This window comes from Rhinolophus sinicus, linkage group LG01 (genome assembly GCF_036562045.2).
Source record: "Rhinolophus sinicus isolate RSC01 linkage group LG01, ASM3656204v1, whole genome shotgun sequence".
NCBI classification, from domain to species: domain Eukaryota; kingdom Metazoa; phylum Chordata; class Mammalia; order Chiroptera; family Rhinolophidae; genus Rhinolophus; species Rhinolophus sinicus.
In genome coordinates this window covers 57,005,477-57,032,927 of record NC_133751.1, presented here as the reverse complement: position 1 = coordinate 57,032,927, position 27,451 = coordinate 57,005,477, and the positions used below count along the sequence as shown (strand labels likewise).

The 27,451-nt window shown below is 40.6% G+C and overlaps 1 protein-coding gene across 6 annotated transcripts in view; it reads left to right on the top strand.

Annotated features, from left to right (window-relative positions):
- The first annotated feature begins 12,126 nt into the window (after positions 1 to 12,126).
- Positions 12,127 to 27,451, top strand: part of ACAP2 (ArfGAP with coiled-coil, ankyrin repeat and PH domains 2) — a 132,226-nt gene continuing 116,901 nt past the window's right edge. For all 6 annotated transcript variants that reach the window (XR_012495540.1, XR_012495532.1, XM_019723444.2 and 3 more), the window contains exon 1: positions 12,127 to 12,505. Coding sequence is in view for 4 of the 6 variants with exons in the window: in XM_019723444.2 (XP_019579003.1) it covers positions 12,453 to 12,505 (53 nt within the window). In the remaining 2 variants the exon portion in view is untranslated. The remainder of the gene's footprint in view (positions 12,506 to 27,451) is intronic.

The window sequence follows — 27,451 nt, the reverse complement described above, 5'->3', positions numbered from 1 at the left end:
TGTTTGGGTGTGTGGCCAAATGTCTTGCTATGACAGTTAAAAGGCAAAACCCAACCACTCCTTAAGGGATGGCCCAAGGAAGCAGTTGGCAAGGTACAAGCCATAGCAGAACAGCTGCAGGAGGCTTATTGCAGATCCCAAAGTACCTTGTGTTTCCAAGTGAGGGAGTGGGAGGAAGGATGGGGAGGTGTGAATTGTTTATCTCCATAGTGCCACCCCCTCTGCTGGCTTAGCCAGTCGGAGGCACATCCAGACGCTGCCCACAGCTCAGTGGCGCTGTCCCTGCCCACCCTGGCCCCTTTCTGCTGCCAATTACGCAATCAGCTGAGGAGAACCGTGAGAGCTGGCATGTGCAGCAGAAGACTAGAGGTCCCCACATGCCCGAAGGTCATCTCTGCAGAACTTCTTTGTCAGAAGTTGCCAGGCAGGTCAGCTGCTCCATGGGTGGAGGGAAGGGTTGACTCTGGCTAATTATATGTATGCAGCAATTTAACGAATGCCAAAGGGGCGCCACACCCCCTTCCGTCAGTGGCAGCATGCCACTGGCACTAGCCCACCTCTTTTGCTACAGAAAATCTAATTCTCTGGAGGAGGAAAGACAGCTGGAAGTCAGAACTGGGAGGAGCTGGACTAGTGGTGGCTGGGACCAGGGAAGCTGGACCATTTCTGTAGTTTGAGTTTAGCTATGTTGTGACCAATCCTGTAGAAATCCCAGTGCATTGGACAGTATTATACTTCCAGGCACTGAGGCCCCCCGGGGTCTGGGTAGGCGAGGGTGGGGGTGGGTTCAGTGGTGGGGAGGTGGGAAGTGGGTGGGTGGTAAGGTGTGGGGGTGGGGTTTAACCCTTTGAACTCCAGGACTCTGCCACTTCTCTATTTTCTTTACTCACTCGAAACGTCATCTTTCTCCTTGCATTCCCACAGCACATACATCTGGTGTTTTGAATGTGTACTTTCAGATATATAGCGTTTTGGCAAGCATTCATTTTGGTGCAAAAGGCTATTAGTAATGCCCGCATTACAAGGAATATTTCCCTCTGGTGAAACAAAACCTCTTTCTAAAAGACTTTTTTTTTTTGAAGTCATAATTGTAATGTAGACCGGTCCCCTGATGTAGGGCAGTATGCTCAAAGGAACTAATAAATAAGTAGAATTCGCCATCTCCCACCCCCACTTTTAGCAACAAGAAGCCACCTTGTCATCAGGAAAGACTGAGGAACGAGGCAACTAAGAAACACTGTGGCAGATAGTTTGGGATAGGTGGCTTCTGAGCTTTTCTAATAAGGGACATATTTGGCTCCATTCCTACTATTGATAAAAATTAAAGAAATGTTTTTAATTTCAGCCACAGAATTCAATAGCTTGGTTTTATTAATCAACGCCAATTTTATGAGGAAAGAAGACAAATTTATTTCTATTGCCTTCTACTTCCCCAGCCCTTCTGCCAAGAGCCTAGAGGCAGTTAATGGGAAAAGAAAGATATTCACAAGAAGAGCAATAAGTGTTCATGCTGAAGGTCGTGGGTGGTCTTGGGCAGTGAAGGAGAGAAGCAGGCAAGTCCAAGACTTGAGCAGCCCCTGGCATAGACCTACCCTTCACTGCATACCCCTGTCTACATGTGCAAACGTTCAAAGTATTTCAATCCTAAACAACAGCAACAAAACTAGAGTTCCCTAATATTTGGACTAAATCTTCATTTTCTTATTTGGGAACACCAAATTTTCTTAAAAATAATAAAAGCAAAGAAAATAGGGTATGTGTTTTGATGCTCACTAAAAGGAAGTACCGAAATGTCCTTGTGATAATACCACATCCTCATGTGTAAGCACTTTCAAAGCCACACATTCAGCATTAAAGAGAGGTTTGAGTGGAAGTGCACGTTAGTTGGCTAACAGCAATGGGAATAGAAATTAAGCTTGCGTAAATTCCTCTTGGAACTCAGGAAAATGTTTATCTTTCCTAACATACTGGTATGAGTTCTTTCCTCAATTAGAACAATATAACAGTGTATTTTATTTTTTACTCTTGTTAAAAAAAAAAGCCTAGGTTCTCGGCATAATTTTTTACTCTCTTTCCCAAAGGTTTTCGTTTTTTTAAAATTTTTTATTTAACTGTCTTATTATTTAATATTTTTTTTAAATTCAGGAGATATGTAGGATATAAATAATTTAAAGTAAATAGATAAAATTTGAAACTCTTCAGGATCCCCTTTTCTTGGAATAATAGGTCTGAAAACATTTTTTTCTGATTACAAAAGTAATGTATATGTTTACAGAAAAAGGAGCACCTACATAAAGGAATAAAGCCAAAGAAATAATCACTGCTAACGATGGCTGTATTACCTTTTTTCCCCTAAGAAACATTACATGATATTCTACTGTATGGATATATTATAATTTAAACAATCTATTAATAAAAATGTAGGATATAGGATATATTCTTTTCTCTAGAAACAACACTAACAAATCTGCATATGGGTATATGCCCTATCTTTGTCTTAAGATAAATTCAAAAGCGTTTTGATACACATTGCCAACTTGTCCTTCAGAACAGTTCTTTGCTCCTACTAACAGTGTATGACAACCTCCCTCTGCACAGTCTCAGCAATATTTACTTAATATTTTTCCCTTATACATGTTTCCTGTTTCCTGTATGAAGATAGTTTATATTCTCATGAGCCAGAGCTCTCAGAACTATGGAGCATAGTCAGCCATGCTTCTTTTGAACAGCAGACACTTCCTTCTGTGTTGTGTGTGGCGGGAGGCTTTGGATTTGCCTGCCACCCTCTGTAATAAGAAAGACCATATCTCACATGAAAGAATGTATTCATATGGGGATGTAAAGTACAGCATAGGGAATATAGTCAATAATATTGTAATAACCATGTATGGTGCCAGGTGGGTACTAGACTTATCAGGGGAATCCCTTTGTAAGTTATATAGATGTCTAACCTCTATGCTGTACACATGAAACTAATATTATATTGAATGTCACCTGTAATTGAAAGTTTAAAAGAAAAGAATGTCTTCATAATCTCTGAGTATGGAAGAATTCCTTTAAACACCAAAAGTACAAATCATAAAGGAAAAAATAGATTTGACTACATTACTGTCAAATACTTCTGTTTATTAAAAGATGCTATAAAAAAGAAGAGTAGCCATAACTTGGAGAAGATATTTGTAACACATATAATTGACAAAAGACTAATATTTAGAACATATAAATACATGTTCTGCACATAAAGAAAAAATGACTTAAAAACTGGGCAAAAGACATGAATAGACATTTCACAGAAGAGAAAACATGAATAACCAATAAGCATGTGAAAATTTGTTAAACCTCATTAATAACAAAGGAAATCAAATTATATATATATAATTGTATATATATATATATATATATATATATATATATATATATATATTTCAATGAGATGCTTTTTATACCATTATTCTAAAACACCTGACAGAACAAAGTGTAGGGATATGGAGTAATAGGAGCTCATACAGGGTGTCGTCATTACAAAATGATTTAACACATGGCAAACAAGTTGCCTCTGTTTTACAAAGTTGAGGACAGACAAACCCCATGCCTCAGCAAATCCACTCCTGGGTGTTTGCCCTGGACATACTCTTGCAGATGTGCACAAGGGGACATGAACAAGAATGCTCATAGCATCGTTGTTCCTGAAAACAAAGATCTCTGAACAACTCAAATGTTCACAGGAGAATAAATAATGTTCATAGAGCAGTGAAAATGAATGATCTGAAACTACAAGCATTAATATGGGTGAATTTCACAAACATGATTTTGAACTAAAAAAAGAAAAAAAAATTATAGGAGAATCCATATAGTATTATATCATTTATATAAAGTCCAAAAATATACAAAACTAACACTGAACACCATAGCTTAGCCTAGCCGACCGTAACCGTGCTCAGAACACTTAACATTAGCCTACAGTTGGGCAAATAGCTTGAGTTTCAGCTCAGGAGTAACCTCCTTCCTCTTCTCACCAGAGGCAGAGACACAGATGGGCATTTTGTAGACATGATGGGAGGCAAAAACACAAAACACAATATTCAAAAATGCTGGCAATACAGTGCACTGTGGAGTATCTGTTGTTTACCCTGGTGGTTGGGTGCTGCTCGGGAGCGGCGGCTCACTGCTGCTGTCCGGAATCATGAGAGCGTATCTTACAGCTTATCAATAGCCTGAGAAAACAGCACAATTCAAAATTCAAAGTATGGTTTCTACTTAATATGTATCACTTTCGCACCATTGTAATGTCGAAAAATCATAAGTCCGGAACCATCTGTATTTATCTTTTTACCTGTTGGATATTTGGATTGTTTCCCGTTTGGGGTTATCATGAATAAAGCTTCTATAAACACTGTTAGGGACTGAATGTTTACATTCCCCTAAAGTTCATATGTTGAAACCCTAACCCCCAGTGTGGCTGTACTTTGAGGTGGGACCTCAGGAAGTAATTAAGGTTAAATGAAGTCATAAGAGTGAGAGGCTGATAAGGTAGAATTAGTGTTCCAATAAGAAACACCAGAAAACCTGCTCTGTTTCTCCCTCTGTCCACATGAGCAGAGGAAAGGCCCTGTGAGGACACGGGAGAAGGTGCCGGCTGCAACCCAAGGGGAGAACTCTCGCCAGACACCAACCCTGCTGGCACCTGACCTTGCACTTCCAGTCTCCACAACTGGGAGATAATAAATCTCTGTTGTCTGTGGTATTTTGTTATGGCAGTTTGAGCAGACTAATACAAACAGCATTTAGAGGAATTCCTTTCCTTCTTAAACTAGCCAGAGTTGGTTTCTGTTGCTTATTAAACTTACAGACCATCACTGAAATGGCTTGTATGACTAGAATTTTGGAAGTGGTGGTGCGAGGATAAAAGATGGGGCTGCTGAGAAATGCCAGAGCATCTCCTGTGTGCCGTGCCAAGAAAGCAATGGGAAGATGCCACAGTATTTTGAGCCAGGGAATGATGTGTCCAGATTAGTTTTTTAAAAAGATAATTTTTAGTAGTAGTGCAGAGAATAAATTGGACAGGGTGAGACTGTGGCAGTGTATTAGTTTACTAGGACTGCCATAACAAAATACCATAGGTTGGGTGGTTTAAACAACAGAAATTATGGTTCTGGGGGTTGGAAGTCCAAGATCAAGGTGGTGTCAGGCTCTCCTGAGCCCTCTCTCTTTGCTTTGCAGAGGGCCTCCTTCTCTCTGTGTCCTCACACTGTCTTTTCTCTGTGTGCACTTGTATCCCTGGAATCTCTTCCTCTTCTTATAAGGACACCAGTCATATTATATGAGGGCCCTACCCTTGTGATCTCATTTAATCTTAGTTACCTCCTTACAGGCCCTGTCTCCAAATAGAGTAACATTTTGGGGTACTGGGGATTAGGGCTTCAACATAAACATTTGGGGGGAACACAACTCAGCCCATAACAGGCAAGGATCCCAGTTAGGATGCTATTTGGAACAATATAGGCAAGAGATACCAAAGTACCACTGAACCAAGTACCACTGAACCAAGTACCACTAAACCAAGTACCACTGAACCAAGTACCACTGAACCAAGTACCACCGAACCAAGTACCACTGAACCAAGGCAGTGGTACTGAGGTTTGGAAGGTGGACACAAATTCAAGAGCTATGACATGGGAAATGGTTAACAGGATCTGAGGATCAATTAAATGGGGTGGTTATGAGAGACGAAGACCCCAGGGAAGCTCTTAGAGATAGACCATGGACAAATCAGGAAGGTAGGAAGCAAATGCTTAGAAAGCTTGGTGTTTTGGATCTATGGGGATTGTAGTTGGGCAGAGAGTCAGTCTTTTTACTATGTACGAAAGGCAGGAAGGAGAGAAGGGTGTGGAAGGGAGTGCAGCAGAGGGTTCACTGAAGTACAGATCCAACAAGGAGGGAATGAGAGTCAAGTTGTGGTCTAGGCACCTTTAGCCGAAATCTACCTTTTCACCTCAAAAACTTGGCTGGTTAGATATAAAAAAATGTTATGTTCTGAATGTTGAAAACAATTTATATTTCAATTTCAACTCAACCTACTACATTGCTGGTCTCTGTGCCAGGTCCTGGAGTTACAAAATGAACATTAGCTAGCATTTATTGAGTTTCAATTATGAAGCCATGTATCAGAATCATCTATAGGACTTATGTGCATACCCCACCTCTGGAAAATCTGATTTAGTAAGTGGGGCCCAAAAGTTTATATTGAAACAAACTAACAACAAAAAATAAATGACAGAAACTCAACAGGGGATTCTGTGATACGGCCAGGATGAAAAATTACCAACGAGTCAGGCATTATTAGGCACTTTCATGTATATTTTATTTAGTTGTCACAATCACCCTAACATGCAAGTATAATTATCTGAGCTCATAATCTGGTGGGGAAATACATATGCACAGTAATCATGGGGATTTGAACAGGAAAATACCACTTTGGGGGGAAATTACACCCATTGATTCAACATTTATCAGATACTTAGTAAGTGCCAGACACTGGGCTAAGTTCTAGATCTATAAAGATGAAAACATGTCACCACCCAGAAACTCCAGGTTTGTGGAGAATATGGTGATAAAAATCTCAAATTATAATACAGAACTGAACTCTTTCTAATCAAGTTATGTACAAGAGGTGACAGAACAACCAGACCACAAACGAGAAGTCATGTCACTGTGTTGGGAAAGTACCTGGAGAGATTCCATTGAAGCCAAGTTTTAAATAATGAATTGGAGCCCACTGGGCACACAAAGGGAGGTGGCCCATTCAGGCAGAGGAAACATCATGCACCGAGGTGGGGTTGAAAGAAGCACACGGAAGCAGCTGAGAGAATTCCGTCACGGATGGATGAACCTGTTTGGAGCGGAGCGCCTGGCAGTGAAGAAGGTAGGGAAGGTTGGCAGGCGCTGGATATTGAAAGAAATTTGGAATTCATCCTATAGATCTGTGGTTTTCAAATTATACTCAGTGGAGCTGTGAGTCCACCAGTGGGTCATCTGGAATTGGGGAGTGGGGCAACCATACCAGCTTTTTTATCCATTTGATAGCAGGCATCAGTGAAAGAATTTTTCTTTTAAACAAAGGGTTCCATGATTAAGGAAAGATAAAAAAACATAGCTTTAGGTAATATTAAACCTTTGAAGAATTTTAAGCAGGAGAGTGCTGTGAGTTTCCAAGATGAAAATAGTTGCCCATAGTGTCAAGTGCTGAAGAGATGTCAGGAAAAGCAAGTACTGAAAAGTGTCCTTTGGTTTTGCAATTGGACAGTGACCTTACTGAAAACAGTTGATGGGAGAGGGGAGGGAGTGGAGAATAGAAGAATGCACTAGATAGTAAAATACGAATAGGAGGAGAAAATGTGGAGACTATGCTCTTAAGCATCTTAGATAGAAAACAATGGAGGGAGATTTGGCAAATGCCAAAGGGGAATTTTCCCAACTCATAAATCTCCTTTCCTTGCTAACTGATACCCCATCCACATGGTCATAGGAGCGGGCTTCTTGAAGCTATGTTTGTACATGGCTGACCCCTTCGTGGTAGTTGATTGGCCCTTGATGAGGTTCATCATCCAAGCTGGGCCAATACTTCCACCAATAAATTTAGAATTTGGGTCAAGAGGAAAAACCCTTTCTCTCCAGTTGGTTGGTTAATCTTGGGAGCTGGGCAGGCAGATGAAGTGAGCTTCAGGTGTGCAGAAGAACAAAGCACATGTGTGGAAAGGACAGAGGGGAGGGAGCATCCAGGCTTTGTGGCCCCTGGTTCCAAATGCTTCTTATGGTCCATGGAAAGCCTGCCATCTGATTCTGGGTGAAACCATCCTGTCTTCCCATGAACACTCTATTTTTGCCTTACAAAAATAATTTCTCTTACAACAAAAATGGTCCTTTTTGATACAGAGGGTGAATGCTTTTATTTCTTTCTCTTTTCTTCAAAGAGAAAAGAAAGGTCAGTCGAGAGAAAGGTGAGGATGCAGAGAAAGAGTGGAGAATTGATAGAGCCATTCTCAAAGAATGAAAGGGGGGGCCGGCCCGGTGGCTCAGGCGGTTAGAGCTCCATGCTCCTAACTCCGAAGGCTGCCGGTTTGATTCCCACATGGGCCAGTGGGCTCTCAACCATAAGGTTGCCAGTTCAATTCCTCGAGTCCCGCAAGGGATGGTGGGCTCTGCCCCCTGCAACTAAGATTGAACACGGCACCTTGAGCTGAGCTGCCTCCCGGATGGCTCAGTTGTTGGTTGGAGCGTGGGCTCTCAACCACAAGGTTGCCGGTTCGACTCCCGCAAGGGATGGTGGGCTGTGCCCCCTGCAACTAGCAACAGCAACTGGACCTGGAGCTGAGCTGCGCCCTCCACAACTAAGACTGAAAGAACAACAACTTGAAGCTGAACAGCACCATCCACAACTAAGATTGAAAGGACAACAATTTGACCATTGTTCCCCAATAAAGTCCTGTTCCCCTTCCCCAATAAAAATCTTTAAAAAAAAAAAAAAAAAAAGAATGAAAGGGGTGAGAGGTGCAGAGCAAGGCAGAGGGGCCCTTCCCTTTGAGAGAGGTGGGTAAGGGAGAAGTGGGGAAGAATGTAGAGGAGCATGTGGGTTGGGGCTAGGAAGAGTGTTCCTACCTAATGACTCCTATTTTCTTTGTGAAGAGTCAGAATTAACTACAAATCATGAGAGGGGTGGGCCATAGCTTGGGTGGCAAAGTTTAGAAACAGCCATTGTTGAACTGCACCAGGGATCTGGCCACAGATAAATAATACAAAGACAGCTGAAAATTCTAAGTAGGTAGCATCCAGGTTTTGTATCACTGAATGCATTGATAGAGTCTCAGGCCTAAAAAACTTCAGCTCTTGCCTATTCAACTCTTTGCCTATATATATTGGATCATATCACACTCCCCTGATGAATTTTTTCCAGTGGTTCCTATTGCTTTAAGATATAAACTGTCTCTAGTGTTGCTCAGCAACTAGGAGAGGGGAACATGAAAGAAATCTTTGGGTTAATCCAGTGCTGGGTGTGTGACAGACTTTGCCAGGGAATGACCTAGGGAGAGGTATGGTGGCATTGTAGCGTGTTGTTGAAGTGGTGGAGGAAGGCCTGACAGATGGATACCAACAGCCAGAGAAATAAAAAAAAAAAAGTCCTGGAGGTTTGGGGGTGGTGAAGTGAATGTGTGGGAATAGACAGCAGGAAACCTTCATTGAGTTTGCATGGAATGTTCTGGGTGAGACAAGATTTACTTGGGAAATCCTTACTTCCTAAAGTGATATATTTTGAGACAAAGAGATAAACTTCTTCTATGGGAATGGCACCACCTCCCACCAGTTACCCCAACCTGAAACCGGAGTCATCCTAGAGTTTAGTTTTTTTGTCCTCCCTTGTATTCAGTTGGCCATCAAATCCTTTCAATTGTATTTCTTAAATATCTCTTGATTGTAATTGCCTTGGTTAAAAACTTCAAAATTGATTACAGCATTTAGTCTCAGTCCTGATAGCCCCATCCACTTGCCCTATTCTTCTTTAAAATTCAAATCAGATCACACCATTTCCAGGCTTCAATTCTTCCAATGGCTTCCCATTGCCTTAAGATACAAATTCCTTAGCACCACAGGCAAGATCCTTTGTAAGGGGTCACTGTTTACCTCTTTGCTTTAGTCACATAGTTCCGTGTGATTAAAGGTCCTTGGAAAGACCTTCCTCACCTCCTGTTGGATCTTACTTTTTCAAGATTCCTCATATCTATAGAGATATGAGAACCCTTATTTCCTCCCCTAGGAGAAATGACTGTCAGAGTATGAGTAGCCAGGAGTGCATACTCCTGGCCCAGAATTTATCATGTGCTTCCCCCTCTGGTTTGAAAGCTCTAGAAGGGAAACAGTCTTTATTTTACCTGTAAATCTCAGAGCCTACCATAGGGTCTGGCCAGAGTACATGCTCAGTGGATATTATTGAATGAAAGAATAAGTGAATATTGAACTCACCTTAATTGATTGTTGGAGTTGGGGGTGAAGGACTGTGAGTCAGAGGCCAAAGTCCTGGATGAATGTGAGAGTTTAACAGCTGTGTTTTATGCGGTCCAGCCATCAACAACACCCTCTTAGAGAAACTGCCTTGTCTACCAGTCAGCTGTGCAGCCGTCACAATCTCGACCCCCATTCCTGTACAAATGATTAAGTTGAGTGATCCCACCCCTCTATTGGGCTTACCAGAGACCTGTGTGATCAGTAATGAAAAGATGATCTGGGTTAATCTGATTTTCTCCTGCGATCTGGAGATTGGGAGACAGATTAAATTGGTTAAGTTCCAGGATCATAGGTTGAAAGGATACATCAAGAATTGCCAAGAAATATACAACAGAAGTTACAGAGTGGCCCTGAAACTTATTTTTATGTCCTGTGACACTTTGGGATTCCCACCCTATCACACTTTTAATAATTCTTAATTTAGGACATATCTTACAATTGACACCCTGTAATGCTTGCTTTACAATGGGGCAAAGAAGGAAAATTGTGACAGTGTTATCATTGACTAGGTATATGTATCTTTAGTCATCCACCTTTAGTCATCCACTTGGCGTCTTCCAAAAGGTTACACTGTGTTGAAGCATTGAAACAGTAAGTTACTGTATATACAGATAAGTTGTCATATCTCAGGAATGCAATTAAATGTAGAAATGGGCAACTCTATTTCTAAATTGACATAGAGGTTATAAATTCAGAAGTTGGCTTGACTCACTGAAGTGTCAGAGGATACTTCACATTTAACTGTCAGTAGTTTCTGGTTATCAAAAGAAGCTGTGCAGATTACAGGAATATGCAATTCAATGTTTTGTTTTGTTTTAAAAAACAAGTTTATTAAAAAAAACACTATAAAGTTTTTATATTACTTTGAAATGTCTCAAAATTTTACTGTTAATTCCTAAAGGTGCTAAAAAACATCAGGATATGACCATCGGCTATGAAAAGCAACAAGGCATCATGCTATACTAAGCAAAATGGTCAAAGGGTTATATAAGACTTTAAGCCGTAGAAGTGAGAAGGCTTAAATTTAACAGTGGATTATGGCACTGAAGAAGAAAGTAGTACAATTATGGTAATAGTCAACAGGTACTGAATGATTACCACGTGGCACTGTGTTAAGTACCTTTAGAGGTCTTACCTATTTCAATCTCAGGACAACTCTATCAGATCAGTGGTGTTCTCTTTATTTGACCGTGAGAAAGCTAGGAGGTACATCCAAGGAGTTTGCCTGTAGACTCTCACTCAGAGCCACTATGCTGCTAGAGAACCTTCCTGTGCATGTTTATGGATATGCCTATACTTTTTAAGTTGGGTTATAAAAAGTATACATTTAAATACAATGTGCCCATGGTGCAGGTGTCCCAAGTTGGAGTAAGTGAGCCTGATTTTCAGAACCCTGTCTGTCATCTTAGAACTGGAGAGGGCTACTGAGCCTAGGGTGTCAGTGAGGATTGTCTTCTGTAGCTTTTAGAACGGTTCCTCCACACAAGACACCCACAAGAGAGGCATCTCATACCTGTCTAAATCCTTCTGATCTCTCGATGCCCACCACAAATGCCAGTTCCTTCAGGAAGCAGTCTTTGTTTATATAAAAAGATATACATGTCAGATATTTCTAAATTATTAAGCCAATAACTAAAAGACGCATTTTATCATTAAAGTTACCCTCGCTCCTTTCTTGGCCTCAGTTTCTCTAAACTGAAAGGAAGCGGATATGTAGCCTATCTCTTCCTTTTATAATTTCTACCCCTAACTCCTTCAGAATTCTGCAAAGCTGCCTTAAAAAGCAAAGCTTCTTGCTCAGACCTGCAGGAGGCGGCTCCTCCGCGTTGGCAGCTCAGCAGGGCGGGGCTGGAGATGTAGGAGCGAGGCGGGGGCTCGGAGGGAAGCACCGCGCGGAGCCACGTGACTTCCTTCCAAGGAGCCACTGCTGCGGGCCTCCCAGCAACCGGTGCGTCCCGCCTAACAACGCCTGCGCATCCCGGTTGGTCCTCGGGAACGCATGAGACAAGAAGGCCCTCACGGTCCAGCTGCTCATTGGCTTGAGCTACGGTCGCTCAGGCGCGTTGCCTGAGCGCCCGCAGGCGGTGCTGCCGGAAGCCCCTCCCATTGGCCACCGAGTTCGTGGCTGGCTGGCGGACGCTGTCACTCTGGGGCCGTTTCCCTGAGGCCGGCTCTCTGCTGGGGGTGGAAGAGGGGCCGAACTGCGGCCTGACTAGCCGTTGCTGCCGCCGCGGTCTTCGCGGCTGCTATGACCAGCGGGCGAGGCGCCCTCCTCAGCTCGGTGCAGCGCTAGTCGCGGCCGTGAGCCCGCCGTAGCCGTCTGGGTCCCCAGCGCGGCCGCTCCCGCGACCCCCTCGGCTCTTCCAGCGCCGCCAGCGAGGCGAGGCGGAGGCAGGATGAAGATGACGGTGGATTTCGAGGAGTGTCTGAAGGACTCGCCCCGCTTCAGGTAACCCGCGCGGCCGTCCGGCGCCGGGCGGGCGTCCTGCCGGAGCTGCCTCCCCCGGCGGTGGGGGCGTAAAAGCCAGCCGGAGGATAGCGCGGAGGGCCCCACAGCCCGCGCCTTCCGACGGGGCGAGCGGCCGTTGCCGCCACTCCCCACTCGGCGAGGGCACTGCAGCCCCCACGCCCCTTCCAGAGCGGCGAGGCTGGGCCGCGAGGAGGACGTAGCCTCTTCATCCCCCTTCCGCGCCCTCTGCCCGAGGCGAAGCGCCCTAAAGGCCGGGCGTACCCTCTCCGCCTCTAGGAACGGGTGCAGCCGCGTCCCCAAAGACTCGTGCCCTTTTCGGTCGTGCGCTCTCGTCCCCTTCCTCTTGCAGCTCATCCTTTCCCGTTCCTTCCGCTCCTTCGTGTCCACCCCCACCGCACCGCCTCTTTAAGGGACCTTGCAGCGTACCCTTCTGCAATTCACTTAGTTCCTCTTTGGGCTTTTCCGCTCCCCTTACCGGGTGGAGGAAGTGGTGGGGGGCGAGCTGGGACGTGGACTCCTGCTAGTTGGTGTCCCCTGCCACAGGGGCTCAGGAAGGCGCTGGGGGGGATTGGCTCGGGAGTCGGGGGTAGAAGTCCTTTGACTAACCACAGTTTGTCCACTCTGGTCCGAGACTCTGCTTTGCTTTCCATTTAAGCTTTTAAAAGGGGGCACCGCTGTCGAGAGGTATTGGGTTGAGGGGTGAGGAGTAGTGGAAACTGCATTTATGTTTTGAGAACGGAAGTAGGAGGGCCCTGAAGACTGCATTTACGTTCCTTTTCCAGCAGCGTCGGCCCGGGCGGGCCGGGGATCACAGTCGGATGCTCCCAGCGGATCTGTCACGTAAACCGACGTGGTGGCGCTCCGATTCTCCCGGGCAGCCGTCCCTCGCGTGAGAGGCGGCAGTCCTGAGGGTGCCCAGAGTACATGCTCTTTCCGTTTCGGGCATCGTAGGAAACTCTTGAATTGTTTTGGAGAATGGAGTTTTGTTAGGTGTATTTTACAGTGCATTTACAGGGCTGTCCTTAGGCCTTAAAAAATTAAGGCCTTAAAACTTCCGTTAGATAGTGACATTTCTTGAACGCTTCCTCAGAGGATTGGGGGAGGGGGTGGCCGGGGGCGGGGCGGCGGCGAGGGGTGTGTGTGTGTGTGTGTGTGTGTGTGTGCGCGCGCGCGCGCGCCGTTTATCTCCAGGCCAAGCCTCAGTTGTAAATTCTTGTATCCTGCGTCTGGGAACTAACTGTTCTCATCCTTATCAATGTTAATTCGATTTCCCATTCTCTTTTCAGTGAAAAGCAAAGTATTGTAAAACTAAGGGACTCCTAAGAAAATTTATGAACGTTTTTTTGTTTTGATCTTTGATTATTGTTTTGTTGTTAATTTTATTAGGAGCTTAGGGCTATTGCTTGTAAAAAGCTGCACCTGGTTTGATTGCTGTTGTTGGTATTAGTTTTTGAAACTTTTATGTTCTGCGTGAATCGAAGGAGTCAGAGGAGTCACAGATGGATTGTCTAACGTAGCTTTTCGCAGGTTAAATACCAGGATTGTGTGGCAAGTGAAGTAATTTTTAAAGTGTACCTTAGAAAGTTCTATTGCTTTTTGTGAAAGTTTTATTAATATGACTCAGCTATTTGTTTTTGTTTTAATGAGGTAATCGCAGCATTTTCTCCTAGAGAATGTGGCTTTGTGCTCAGTTTGTTTCACATTTAAGTTTGATTTTTTTAAAAAAACAAGTTGAGAGAAGTGACTTGGAAAGTTTCTAGCCACTAGTGTTGGTCATAAACCATGTAACTGTATCTTTGTTTTTGAAATAAAGGAATCATTGAATATAAAAATAAGAGGGAAAGATACCGATTAAGTTGTATGGATATTATAGTGAACTTTTGTTTATATTTTATTTTATTCTTGCCTAAAACTGGTATCACTGATTTTGCTATAGAGGAGAACTTTGTATAATTATAAAATTTAAAGAGCACTTTATTCCTGACACCTAAGTTTCCTACAATCAATTCTTTTTTTAAGGAGAGCGCAGCTCAGTGGCCCATGCAGCGATAGAACTGGCAACCTTGGTGTTACCAGCACTGCGCTCTAACCAACTGAGCTGACCGGCCACCCTTATAGTGAACTTTTGTTGAACTTGAATATAATATCTATTCTGTTTTAATTAAGATATTAGAGATTTTCAAGAGTTGTTTCTGATATTCTAATTATTGTTGGCTGCAAATTGAGAAGGGAAACAAAGATTCAAAGAACTCCAATATCTTGTGTATATTTTTGGGACTAGATTAGATTTGCACATAGAGGGAAGAATGTCAAGAAATAAATCTCATCATTTACATTCCTAATTTTTACATTTTTCTATCACCCCATTATTATGTAGTTTTCTATAGCATTTGGAAAGAATATTTCAGAAGTCTTTTTATTCACATGCTTTATGTGTAAGAAACGTGACTTTTAAGAGTATTGTGCCTGTTTATGAATGATATATTGAAACTTTCGTATCGAAACAGGAGATTCCTGAGGACTGGGCTCGTTTTTTTGATAGCAAGGCAACTGCTCTATATATTCCCTGTAGCGTCCTGATTTATTGTGCTGTTTTTACATTAATTCATATTTTAATTTTAATTCACAAATGAATCTTGTGACGTTTAAGTCTCCCATGTGGACATAACTGCCTTAGGTGCTGTAGAATTAATGCAAAAGACAGGTCTTGCTGAAGAAAAATTTCACCAATGTTCCAGCTTTAAAAATTAATTTTTCTGTTAAATTGATGAGGGAAACAAAAGGACCACTGGTTGAAATAAGGAGAGAAGGATCCTGCAGTTGCAACATTGTCTTTAGTAATTTGAATAAAGTCGGTGGTTACTTTTACATTCTTTTTTTCCCCCCCCTTTCTTCTGCCTCCCCTCCACGTTCCCCCAGTTCAAGCCGTGGTTTCTCAGTCTAGTTGTGTAGGACACAGCTCCCTGGCCCTTGCTGGTATAAGGAGCCTTGTGCTCCCCCCGGCTGAGGCAGTCGATCGCCAATCGTCGGTTGGCAGCTCACGGCAGCTCTCGCTGGCTGCCGGCCACTCATACTGGCTGCCGGCCGCTCACACTGGCCACTGGCCGCTCACGCTGGCCACCGGCCACTCACAGCGGCACACGGTAGCCCACAGCAGCCCACGGCAGCACACAGCAGCCCACGGCAGCACATGGTAGCCCAGCTCCAGGGAGAGCTGTTGTTCACAATCTTAGCTGTAGAGGGTGCAGCTCACTGGCCCATGTGGGAATCAAACCGGCGACCTCAGCATTAGGAGCATGGCGCTCCAACCGCCTGAGCCACTGGGCCAGCCCTACTTTTACATTCTGATGAACTTTTTTTTATAGATTGGAAGGCACATTTCTTTTTGTAATTTTGTAATATTTTTGGGTTGCCTTTTTAGTTTTTTAAAAACCATTCTAAAGGTCAAAGTCTTGTTTATCTAAAAATTTACAATAAAATAAATGCCTAAGTGTACTTTTAAAAAGTGGGACGTTTCCATTTTGACAAATATTTATTGAAGAAGTTTGAACTTGTTTGGGCTATAAGTTGTATGTGTAGTTGCTTTTAAAAATTTTAATAAAAATTGTGCTTTTCCTTTATGTAAACATGGTTCATTTAGGAAGTGAATATTTTCCTTGAAACAAAAAGTTGACTTTTATTAGTATGTTCCGTATTGTGAAAGATTTTTGCTCTAAGCAATGCTCAAAAAAAAAAAAAAAAATTGGCATTAGCAAGCCTTTAAACACTTTAGTCTTTATCTGATATACTTATTTTTTATCCTTAACAATGTTTGTTGTGCACCATTCTGAAGGATTTTCATTTGTAGATTCTATTTTAGATAAGATCCTAGTTCAATAACAGGTCAAAAATCTTAAAAAGATGTTTGGGGCAAAACTTTTGAATGGGTGAAAGGCATTGGAATAAAATGTAAACAATACGTTGGTTATGTTTTGCTGTTAAGCTGGTGCTAGTCCAGGCTGCTTTGCCATTTTACATTCCATCTTTATAACAGATACACTTGTAACAACCAGCACTTTATACAGGGAAAACATAGTGGGTAAGGATGAGGGGAAATGTGTTTTCGTTTCAGAGGGAAGAGAGTGGAATTATAAAGTAGTTTATCATGAACCAAAATACAGGAATTCTGCTATTCCGCAGTGCAGCTTCTAATTCTTTAATATAATATCAACTTAAGTTGAAGTAAGGAATAACAAGCTTTTATAATGTGCCAGACCTCATATTAGATGCTTTTGTAGTTAGTCTCTCATTTAATGTTAAAATATACAGTATGGTGAGGTGGGAATTATTATCCTTATTTTAAAGATGTTTAAAAAAATCTCAAACTGGATATTATAAGAAGTTAAATTGCCCTTGTTAATAGTGGACTTTCAAATGGTAGATCTGGAAGTGAATTCACTCTTTCTCAAGTCACAGGCTTTAACAGCATTAATTAAATTCGCATTAAATTTATGTATGGTGTCTTTAACACAGATATTTAAAAACTGATTTTTGTGTAGTACCTAGAAAGGCCTCCTCTATCTTATTATAGGACATTTTTGTATCACTTAATAGTAATTCTGAGTTTCATGTAATGCAACTGAATTTTAGTTTTGAGTGTGGGAGATAATATAATTTTATTTTCTTCCTAATGAAAGTCACTTATCCTAATACCTTTTATTGAATAATTCATCCTTTCCCCATTGATTTAAAATTACACACATATACACCTATACATATGTACATACATACATGGGTCTTTTTCTGGATTCCACTTTTTTCCACTAATGTATTTATCTCCTGCAAATGCCACTAATATTTTAGCTACAATACATTATATTGTATACATCTGTTGTATATATATGATATCTGGTAGGACAAATTTTCTTTTGTTATTTTCAAAAATTTAATGCCTATTCTTGAATATTTTGTCTTTACAGTAGTTTCTTCAGTTTCAGAAGAGAACATGTCTTTTATATATTTTGGTCTTAATATTTTAAAGGTTTTATTATGTAAAATTTCAATAATGTTCCAATTATATGCTGTTTATAAGAGACAGACATACTTTAGATTCAAACACAAATAGGTTGAAAGTAAAAGGATAGAAAAAGATAACCATGCAAACAGTACCCAAAAGAGAGCTGGAATGGTTGTACTGATATCAGATAAAATAGACTTTAAAACAAAAATTACTAGAGATAAAGGACATTTCATAATGATAAAAGGGTCAATTCATTAGGAAGACATAACACTTATAAACATATGCCCTTAGCAGAGCATAATACATGAAACAAAAACTGACAGAATTGAAAGGAGAAATAGACAATCAACAATTAATAGTTGGAGACATAAATACTTTTTTTTTTTTTTTAAACAGGATTTTATTAGGGAACAGTGTGTAATTCAGGCCTTTTTTCCAAGTCAAGTTGTTGTCCTTTCAATCTTAGTTGTGGAGGGTGCCGTTCAGCTTCAAGTTGTTGTCCTTTCAGTCTTAGTTGTGGAGGGCGCAGCTCAGCTCCACGTCCAGTTGCCATTGCTAGTTGCAGGGGGGCACAGTCCACCATCCCTTGCGGGAATTGAACCGGCAACCTTGTGGTTGAGAGGATGCGCTCCAACCAACTGAGCCATCCGGGAGCTCAGCGGCAGCTCAGCTCAAGGTGCCGTGTTCAATCTTAGTTGCAGGGGGCAGAGCCCACCATCCCTTGTGGGACTCGAGGAGTCGAACCGGCAACCTTGTGGTTGAGAGCCCACTGGCCCATGTGGGAATCCAACTGGCAGCCTTCGGAGTTAGGAGTACAGAGCTCCAACTGCCTGAGCCACTGGTCCGGCCCCAAATGCTTTCGATAATGGGTAGAACAACTGCAGATGATCAGTAAGGAAAGAGAAGATGTGAACAATACTATAAGACAGCAATACTGAAAAGATATCGATAGAACACTTCACAGAGCAGCAGATTTCACATTCTTTTGAAGTGCGTATGAAACATTTTTTATCGTAGATCATATGTTAGGCCATTAAACAAGTTTCAGTAAATTTAAAAGGATTGAAACCATATAAAATGTTTTTTGGCTTGTGATGAAATTAGAAGTCAATAACAAAAGAAAATCTGAAAGATTCACAGATAAATGGAAATTAAGCAACACACTCCTAAATAACCAATAGATGAAAAAGGAAATCACAGGGTTGGCTGGATGGCTCAGTTGGTTAAGAGTGTGAGCTCTGACCAACAGCTTTGCAGGTTCGATTCCCACATGGGCCATTGAGCTGCGCCCTTCACAACTAGATTGAAGATAACGAGCTGCCTCTGAGCTTGTGGAGGGACAGCTGGACGGCTCAGCTGGTTAAAACGCGAGCTCTTTGTAAGCGGGCATTTTCCCGCCAAATCGCGTCGTAACACGGGGCTTTTTTGACATTTTCTCGCCAAAATTAGACTTTCCGTAAAATATTCATATTTTTCGATCTATTTGATATTTTTCTATGAAACTTTCAGTGTTTTAGTTTAAAAAGAGGTCTCTATGTATTTACTTTGCAAAATTTTTGCTGGTTCCAATTAGAGGCGATATGACGAGTTTACTCGTTTCCCGCAAAAAATGTGTTAACAAGGTTGCTGGTTTAATTCCCGCATGGGATGGTGGGCTGTCCCCCCTGTAATAAAAGATTGAAAATGGCAATGAGTTGGAGCCCATGGGCCCTGGAGAAACACACTGTTTCCCAATATTCCCCCAATAAAATTTATTTTTTTAAAAATCACAAAGAAATTAGGAAATGCTCTCAGAAAAATGAAGCAAAAATACAACATACGAAACTTATGGGATGCAGCTAAAGAAGTGCGTAGAGGAAAATTTATACCTAGAAACTACATTAAAAAAGAAGATAGATCTGAGGTGGCTGCTTAGCTCAGTTGGTTAGAGCGTGGTGCTGATAACACCAAGGTTGCCAGTTCGATACCCTCATGGGCCACTGTGAGCTGCGCCCTCCTTAAACAAAACAAACAAGCAAAAGGAAAGATCTCAGTTCAGTGATTAACATTCCATTTTTCGAAACTAGAAAATGAAGAGCAAACTAATTTCAAAGCAGGAAAAGAGAGGAAATAAAAAAAGGCTTAAGCAGAAATAAATGAAAATAGAGAATAGAAGAACGATAGAGAAAAATCAGTGAAAGCAAAAGTTGATAATTTGAAAAGATCAACAGAATTGATAAACCTTGATCTAGACTGACCAAGAAGAAAAGGGAGAAAACTTAAATTATTAGACGTAGGAAGGAAAGAGGGGATAGCACTACTTGTCTTACAGAAATAAGGATTATAAGATAATACTATGAATAATTCTATGACAGTAAATTAGTTAAGCTAGATGAAAGGAATATTTTCCTAGAAAGACAAACTACTGAAACTGACTCAAGAAGAAATAGAATATCTGACTAGATATAAAAAAAAAATAGATTGAATTAATAATCAAAAAGCTTCCCCAAAAGAAAAGCCCAAGCCAAGATGGCTTCACTGATGAATTCTACCAAATGTTTAAACATGAATGAAGAACAATCCTTCACAAACTCTTCCATGAAAAGACGAGACGGTATCACTTCTCAACTCATTCTGTAAGACCAATATTACCCTTCTACCAAAGCCAAAGATATCACAAGAAAACTATAGACCAATATCCCTTATGAATACAGATATTAAAATCCTCAACAAAATATTAGCAAACCAAATACAGCAACATATAAAAAGAATTGTACATGACCAAGTGGAATTTATCCCACGAAACAAATATCAATCAATGTGATACAACACATTAAGAATACAAAGGACAAAAACCACAGAATCATCTTAATAGATATAGAGAAAGAATCTGACCAAATCCAGCACACTTTCATGATGAAAATACTTAGTAACTAGGAATAGAGAACTTCCTTACCTTGATGAAGCACAGCTATCAACAACACTCTCAGCTGACATCATACTTAACGGTGAAAGACTAAAAGTTTTCCCCCAAGATCAGGAACAAGAAGTCCCCTCTCCTCACTTCTATTCAACAATGTAGTGGAGATTATAGCAGAGCAATTACGTAAGAATGAAAAATAAAGTAGTAACACCATCTCTACTTACTCCTATATACTTCTATATAGAAAATCTTAAGGAATCTACAAAAATCAATGAGAACTAATAAGTTCAGCAAGGCTCAGGGTACAAGATCAGTGTGCAGTGATCATCTGTATTTCTATAGTAAATAAAATGATTCTATCTAACAGTGGCATCAAAAAGAATAAAACACTTAGAAATATATTTAACCAAAGAAGTGCAAGACTTTACCCTGAAAACTACCTAACATGATTTAAAGAAATTAAAGACCTAAATAAATGGAAAGACATTCCATGTTTATAAATCAGAAGACTTAATGTTGTTAAGACGAGAGTACTTCCCAAATTGCTCTGTAGATTAAACGCAACCCCTATCAAAATTCCAGATGGTTTCTTTGAAGATTGACAAGCTTATCCCAAAATTGATATGGAAATACAAGTGACTCAGGATAGACAAAACCATGTTGAGAAAGAACAAAGTTGGAGGCTTCACTTCCCAATTTTGCAGTTAGTTAATGATGTTGAGCACTTTTTAAAGTACTCATTTGTCATTTGACCCCTTATTGTGATCAAGTGTGGTACTGGCTTAAGGATAGAAATATAGATCAATGGAATAGAATTGAGAATGCAGAAACAAACCCTGACATTTAGAGTAAACCAATATTTGACAAGGATGCCAATACAGTTGAGTGGAAGAAAGAATAGTCTTTTCAACAAACAGTGCTGAAACAACTGGATATCCACATGCAAAAGAATGAAGTCGGATCCCTACACTGTATGCAGAATTAACTCAAAATGGGTCATAGGCCTAAATGTAAGAGCTAAAACTATAACATTCTTAGAAGAAAACATAGGGGTGAATCTTTGTGACCTTGAATTAGGTAATAGTTTGTTAGATATGACTCCCTAAAGTAAAAGCAACCAAAGAAAAAAATCAGTAAATTAGATTTCATCAAAATTTAAAACTTTTGTGCTTCAAAAGACATGGCACTGGTTCCCACAGAGGTTTCCTCTCCAGTATTCACTTGTCTGTCTCTCCACTTTTGGGGGCAGCAGTTTGTCCCATGACCTCACTTCTCTAATGGATCTAAGAAGAATTGTTGATTTTTGTTTGATCAGCTTTTTACTTGTTAGGATGGAGTGGTGACTTCTAAGCTCCTTAACGTGCTGATCCAGAAGTCTCAGTGTGGTTATGTTTTTAATTTTGCAGTTAGTTAATGATGTTGAGCACTTTTTAAAGTACTCATTTGTCATTTCATCCCTTCTTTTGTGTAATGTATGTTCACATCTTTTGCCCACTAAAAAAATGGGTTGCCTTTATTTTTTAAGTGAAGTTCTTTATATTTTCTGGCTACATGAATATGTATATCAGATACATGTTTTGTGACTATTCCCTTTGCTTCTTTAAAAATAGATTTTATTTTTTAGAGGAATTTTAGGTTCACAGCAAAATAGAAATACAGAAAATTTCCGTGTATTCTCTACCCCCACACGTGCATAGCCGATCCATTATCAACATCCCTCACAAGAATGGTACGTTTGTTACCACTGATGAACCTACACTGACACATCATTACCACTCAGGGTCCAGAGTTTACATTAGGGTTCACGGGGGTGGTGTACCTTTTGATTTCTACAAATGTATATTAATGACATGCATTCACCATTATAAGTATCTTACAGATTAGGTTCTCTGCCCTCATAATTCTCTGTGCTCTGCCTATTCCTCCCTCCCTGAACCCCAGCACCCCAACTACCGATGTGTGTACTCTACCATAGTTTTGCCTTTTCCAGAATGTCACATGGGTGGAGTCATATAGCATGTAGCTTTTTCAGATTAGTTTCTTTCACTTAATAATATGCATTTAAGTTTCCTCCATGTCTTTTCATGGCTCTATAGCTCATTTCTTTTTAGCGCTGAATAACATTCCATTATCTGGATGGACCACAGTTTATCCATCATCTACTGAAGGACATCCTGGTTGCTTCCAAGTTTTGGCAGTTATGAATAAAGCTGCTATATACATGCATGTGCAGGTTTTTGTGTGGACATAAGCTTTCAACTCCTTTGGGTAAATACCAAGAAGCGCAGTTGCTGGGTCATATAGAAAGAGCATGTTTTAGTTTTGTAAAATCCCACAAACTGTCTTCCAAAGTGGCTGTCCTATTTTGCATTCCCACCACAATATTGTTCCACATTCTCGCCAGCATTTGGTGGTGTCAGTATTCTGGACTCTGGTCATTCTAATAGGTATGTAGCAGTATCGCATTTTAATTTGCATTTCTCTATTGACATATGATGTGGAATATCTTTTCATATGCTTTTGCCATCTGTGTATCTTCTCTGGCAAGATGCATGTTAGTTAGGGTCTTTGGCCCATTTTTTAATTGGGTTGTTTGTTTTCTTGTTGAATTCTAAGAGTTCTTTGTGTATTTTAAATAATAGTCTCTTATCAGATAGGTATTTTGCAAATCTTTTCTCCCAGTCTGTGGATTGTCTTTTTAGTCTCTTGAGTCCCTTTACTTTTTTTTTTTTAATTTTATTGGGGAATATTGGGAAACAGTGTGTTTCTCCAGGATCCATCAGCTCCGAGTTGTCCTTCAGTCTAGTTGTGGAGGACGCAGCTCAGCTCCAAGTCCAGAAGCCGTTTTCAATCTTTAGTTGAAGGGGACACAGCCCACCATCCCACGTGGGAATTGAACCGGCAACCTTGTTGAGCGCTCCGTGCTCTAACCAGCTGAACCACCCTGCTGTCCCAAGTCCCCCCCCACCTTTTTTTTTTTTTTTTGGAGGGGGAAGAGGAACAGGACTGTATTGGGGAACTGTGTACTTCCCGGACTTTTTCCAAGTCAAGTTGTTGTCTTTTCAGTCTTAGTTGTGGAGGGTGCAGCTCAGCTCCGGGTCCTGTTGCCGTTGTTAGTTGCAGGGGGTGGAGCCCACCATCCCTTGTGGGAGTTGAGGAATGGAACCAGCAACCTGTGGTTGAGAGCCCACTGGCCCATGTGGGAATCGAACTGGCAGCCTTTCGCGTTAGGAGCATGGAGCTCTAACCGCCTGAGCCACCGGGCTGGCACTCAAGTCCCTTTTGATATGGGAATTCCCTTTGCCTTTCCTACATTGGATTTATTTTTTTGTTGATTTTCATGTTGTTGTCTTTCCTATTTATTTTTTTTTGGCAGAAGATAGTTTTCCTGCCTTTCCCTCAAAAAGGTGCATTTTTTTTCTTTTCTTTTTTTTGAGACTGAACATGTCTGGAGGTATTTGTAGGATTGTAGGTTGAAACCATTTTCTCTCAGAATTTGCAGGCATTACCCCATTGTCTTCTGGTTTTCAACCTTGCTGTTGACATATGGTGCCTGTTTTTTTTTTTTTTTTTTTTTAATTTTATTTATTTAAGTCAAGTTGTTGTCCTTTCAATCTTAGTTGTGGAGGGTGCTGTTCAGCTTCAAGTTGTTGTTCTTTCAGTCTTAGTTGTGGAGGGCGCAGCTCAGCTCCAGGTCCAGTTGCCGTTGCTAGTTGCAGGGGGCACAGCCCACCATCCCTTGCGGGAGTCGAACCGGCAACCTTGTGGTTCAGAGGACACGCTCCAACCAACTGAGCCATCCGGGAGCTCAGCGGTAGCTCAGTTCAAGGTGCCATGTTCAATTTTAGTTGCAGGGGGCGCTGCCCACCATCCCTTGCGGGACTCGAGGAATTGAACTGGCAACCCTGTGGTTGAGAGCCCGTGCTCCAACCAACAACTGAGCCATCCGGGAGGCAGCTCAGCTCAAGGTGCCGTGTTCAATCTTAGTTGCAGGGGGCAGAGCCCACCATCCCTTGCGGGACTCGAGGAATTGAACTGGCAACCTTGTGGTTGAGAGCCCACTGGCCCATGTGGGAATCGAACCGGCAGCCTTCGGAGTTAGGAGCACGGAGCTCTAACCACCTGAGCCACCGGGCCGGCCCCATGGTGCCTGTTTTGATTTCCTGTTTCCGTTTTCATCTCTGAAGGTTTTTTAAATGTTCTCTTTATTTCTGGTATTCTGAAATTTCATAATGATGTGGCTTCGGGTGGGTCTTTTTTATTCGTTGTCGTGGATACTTTCAATCTGAAAACTCAGCTTTTAGTTCTGGGGAATCATATTATTTCTTTGATGATTAATCTTCCTCCTTTTTTCTAGACTTTTGTTTATTTTTATATTTGTATTTTGAATTATTTTCTTTTCCCCCACCTTTTCTATTTATTTGTCTCTTTCTACTTTTTGGATGATATAGCCAACTTGTTTTCTAACCCTAGTTTCCACGAGTTCTTTCTTACTGTCAAAATATTCCTTTTAAATATCAACTCATTCTTTAAGAGCTTTTGTTACAACGCTGAAGAAATTAATCACAGTTACATTTATTTTTTCTCTGAATTGTCTCTTTCCTTCAAGTCTTTTTTTGTTTGTTTTGGTCTCTGATTTTCTTTTAGAGGTTTTCCTTAAATGTTTTTGCTGTCCCTTGGCTCTCTGTTCACATCACAGAATGAGGCACTTAAAAGGCTATTGGAATGATGGTCTAGTTTCTTATGGCTTGTTGACTGGTGAGCTTCACTACAGGGTAGTATTTTAATTGAAGCCACTTCCAAATGTCAGTATGTTTAGGTCTCCTCATGTTTACCTGACAGATGTTCTTTAAGATGTTCTGCCTGTTAGATACAGCGTAAAATGCTGGCTTTAGAGGAGCTGAGCTGGGTAGGTAAGGGGGCTGGAGAAGGGCTGTAGACAGGGAATTTTTCTGACTTTTATTCAATACCTGTGATTTCATTACATAAACCTTTACAGAAAATAAAATTCCCATCTTCTCTCAGGGTGAGGGAGGGGAGCTCATGTCTGGATGGAGGAGTCAAGTGAGGAGGATCTGAAGAGTGATTGATTCCTCCTTATAAATACAAGATTTCAATGAATCTTCCTGTTTTCACAGCCCCCTCCCCTCCCCCAGCATCCCTGCATTTTGAGACATATTACTTCACCAATGTACTTTGAAGACTTAGGTTTTAGCTTTCTCTGGTCCAAGTGAATTAGTTGTCTTTTATCTGCCTTTCAGTTTCCAGAATTGTGTTGTTACTACCGTGTTTCCCCAAAATAAGACATAGCTGGACCATTAGCTCTAATGCGTCTTTTGGAGCAAAAATTAATACAAGACCAGGTATTGTATTGTATTATATTATATAATATTATAGACCCGGTCTTATAGTAAAATAAGACCAGGTCTTTCTTATATTAATTTTTGCTCCAAAAGATGCATTAGAGCTGATGGCTAGATCTTATTTTTAGGGAAACACGGTATTAGGGCTTCTGTTCTTTGTCGTTGTGGACTAGTACTTATTCCCTCTTTTCCTTTTACTTGGAGTTTTGGAGAAAATGGAGATAAATGGGTGTATTCAATCTGTGATGTTTAACTGGAAGTTTCTGTGCTGTTGATAGGCAAAGCATAATTTATACTGGAGAACACTCTTTTAGGGTAGTGAATACGGACCAAGTATGTGGGCTGTCGAGGAAGATTACCTGTTTGGCTTCTGACTTTTTCACTTATAGGTTGTGAGACCATGTTCAGTCTTCTTACTTTTTCCCAGGCTCAAGAGTAGCTTGGATGATTTAATAAACCTATCTGTGGAGTTGGCTTTCCCGTGTGGAAATAAACTGTTGGTTGGGAGCATCTAGAATGTATCTTCTTTCATACGTTAGGCATGTTACTTGTAAAAATGAAAATCATTGAAGTTGTGGATGATGAAACAGTAAAAGTCAGTGGACAGACTTCATTCAACTTTGTAGGAGAGCAGTAAAGGTCTTGTATAGATTTTATGTTTAGAGTATTTAAGAAGGTTGAGTGAGTAAAAGAAGAGGAAAAAAAACCTATACAACAAAAAATGAAGACACAGTGCCTTTAAGATTCAAATCTGAAATGATATCAGAGCCAAAGAATAAGTGAACTGAGAGGTCACAGAAGAAAACTGCTGTGAGGAGATAGGAATGTTTATTAGAGATTATACGAAGTCTGTGTCCACTGAATTGTACTAGAAGGATCTGGAGGTTAGATAGATGAGAATTAATATGAGTTAAGTCTCTATAAACATTGGGATAAATGAATATGTTGGATATAAAGAGAAATATATTCCTGTTTCAGAGATGAAGTTCTTACAGAAGGAATTGACTTGTTTATAATCTTACAGTAATTTTGACTTGAAATAAGTTAGGATTTTTTATTGAAATATGGTCAATTTTTCCTTTTAAAGCTTTTATTTCCTGTGGTGCTACAGATATACTCAAATTTAACTATAAAATTTTTCACATCTTAAAAAAAAATACAGTCCAGTATTGAAGTGTAAAATATGATAAAACAGTTTAATCCAAGGCAGACAGTGGAGAATGGGCACTAGGATGATTAATATCAAGGATTTAACTCTGTATGTATTTTAAAGTCACTTTTAGACAGAATGTGAGCAGTGTGTATACTTTTTTTTTCATCGACTCATGCAAAATTAAAGTTGATGGGATTAACCACTTTGATTTTTGCAGTTCTAGGCAGAAAGGTGTTCACTTTGAAATAAACGAAACTTTTCTTGGTGATTTAAAAAAATGTTTTTTAACATATTGTTTTTTTTTTTTTTAAACTTTGATTTCCAGTTTTCTGCTGTTTGAGAAACTTTATAGAAGTTAAAACTTCCTCTCTGGATTTTCAAATTAAAGTATTTAAACTAATATAATAAAAAAGGTAATAGATTTTATTAGTCATTGTTAGGTAATAGTTTTATATGGATAAAACAAGATACTTCCTAGCACATTTATCATTTAATTTGAAGACCTAGT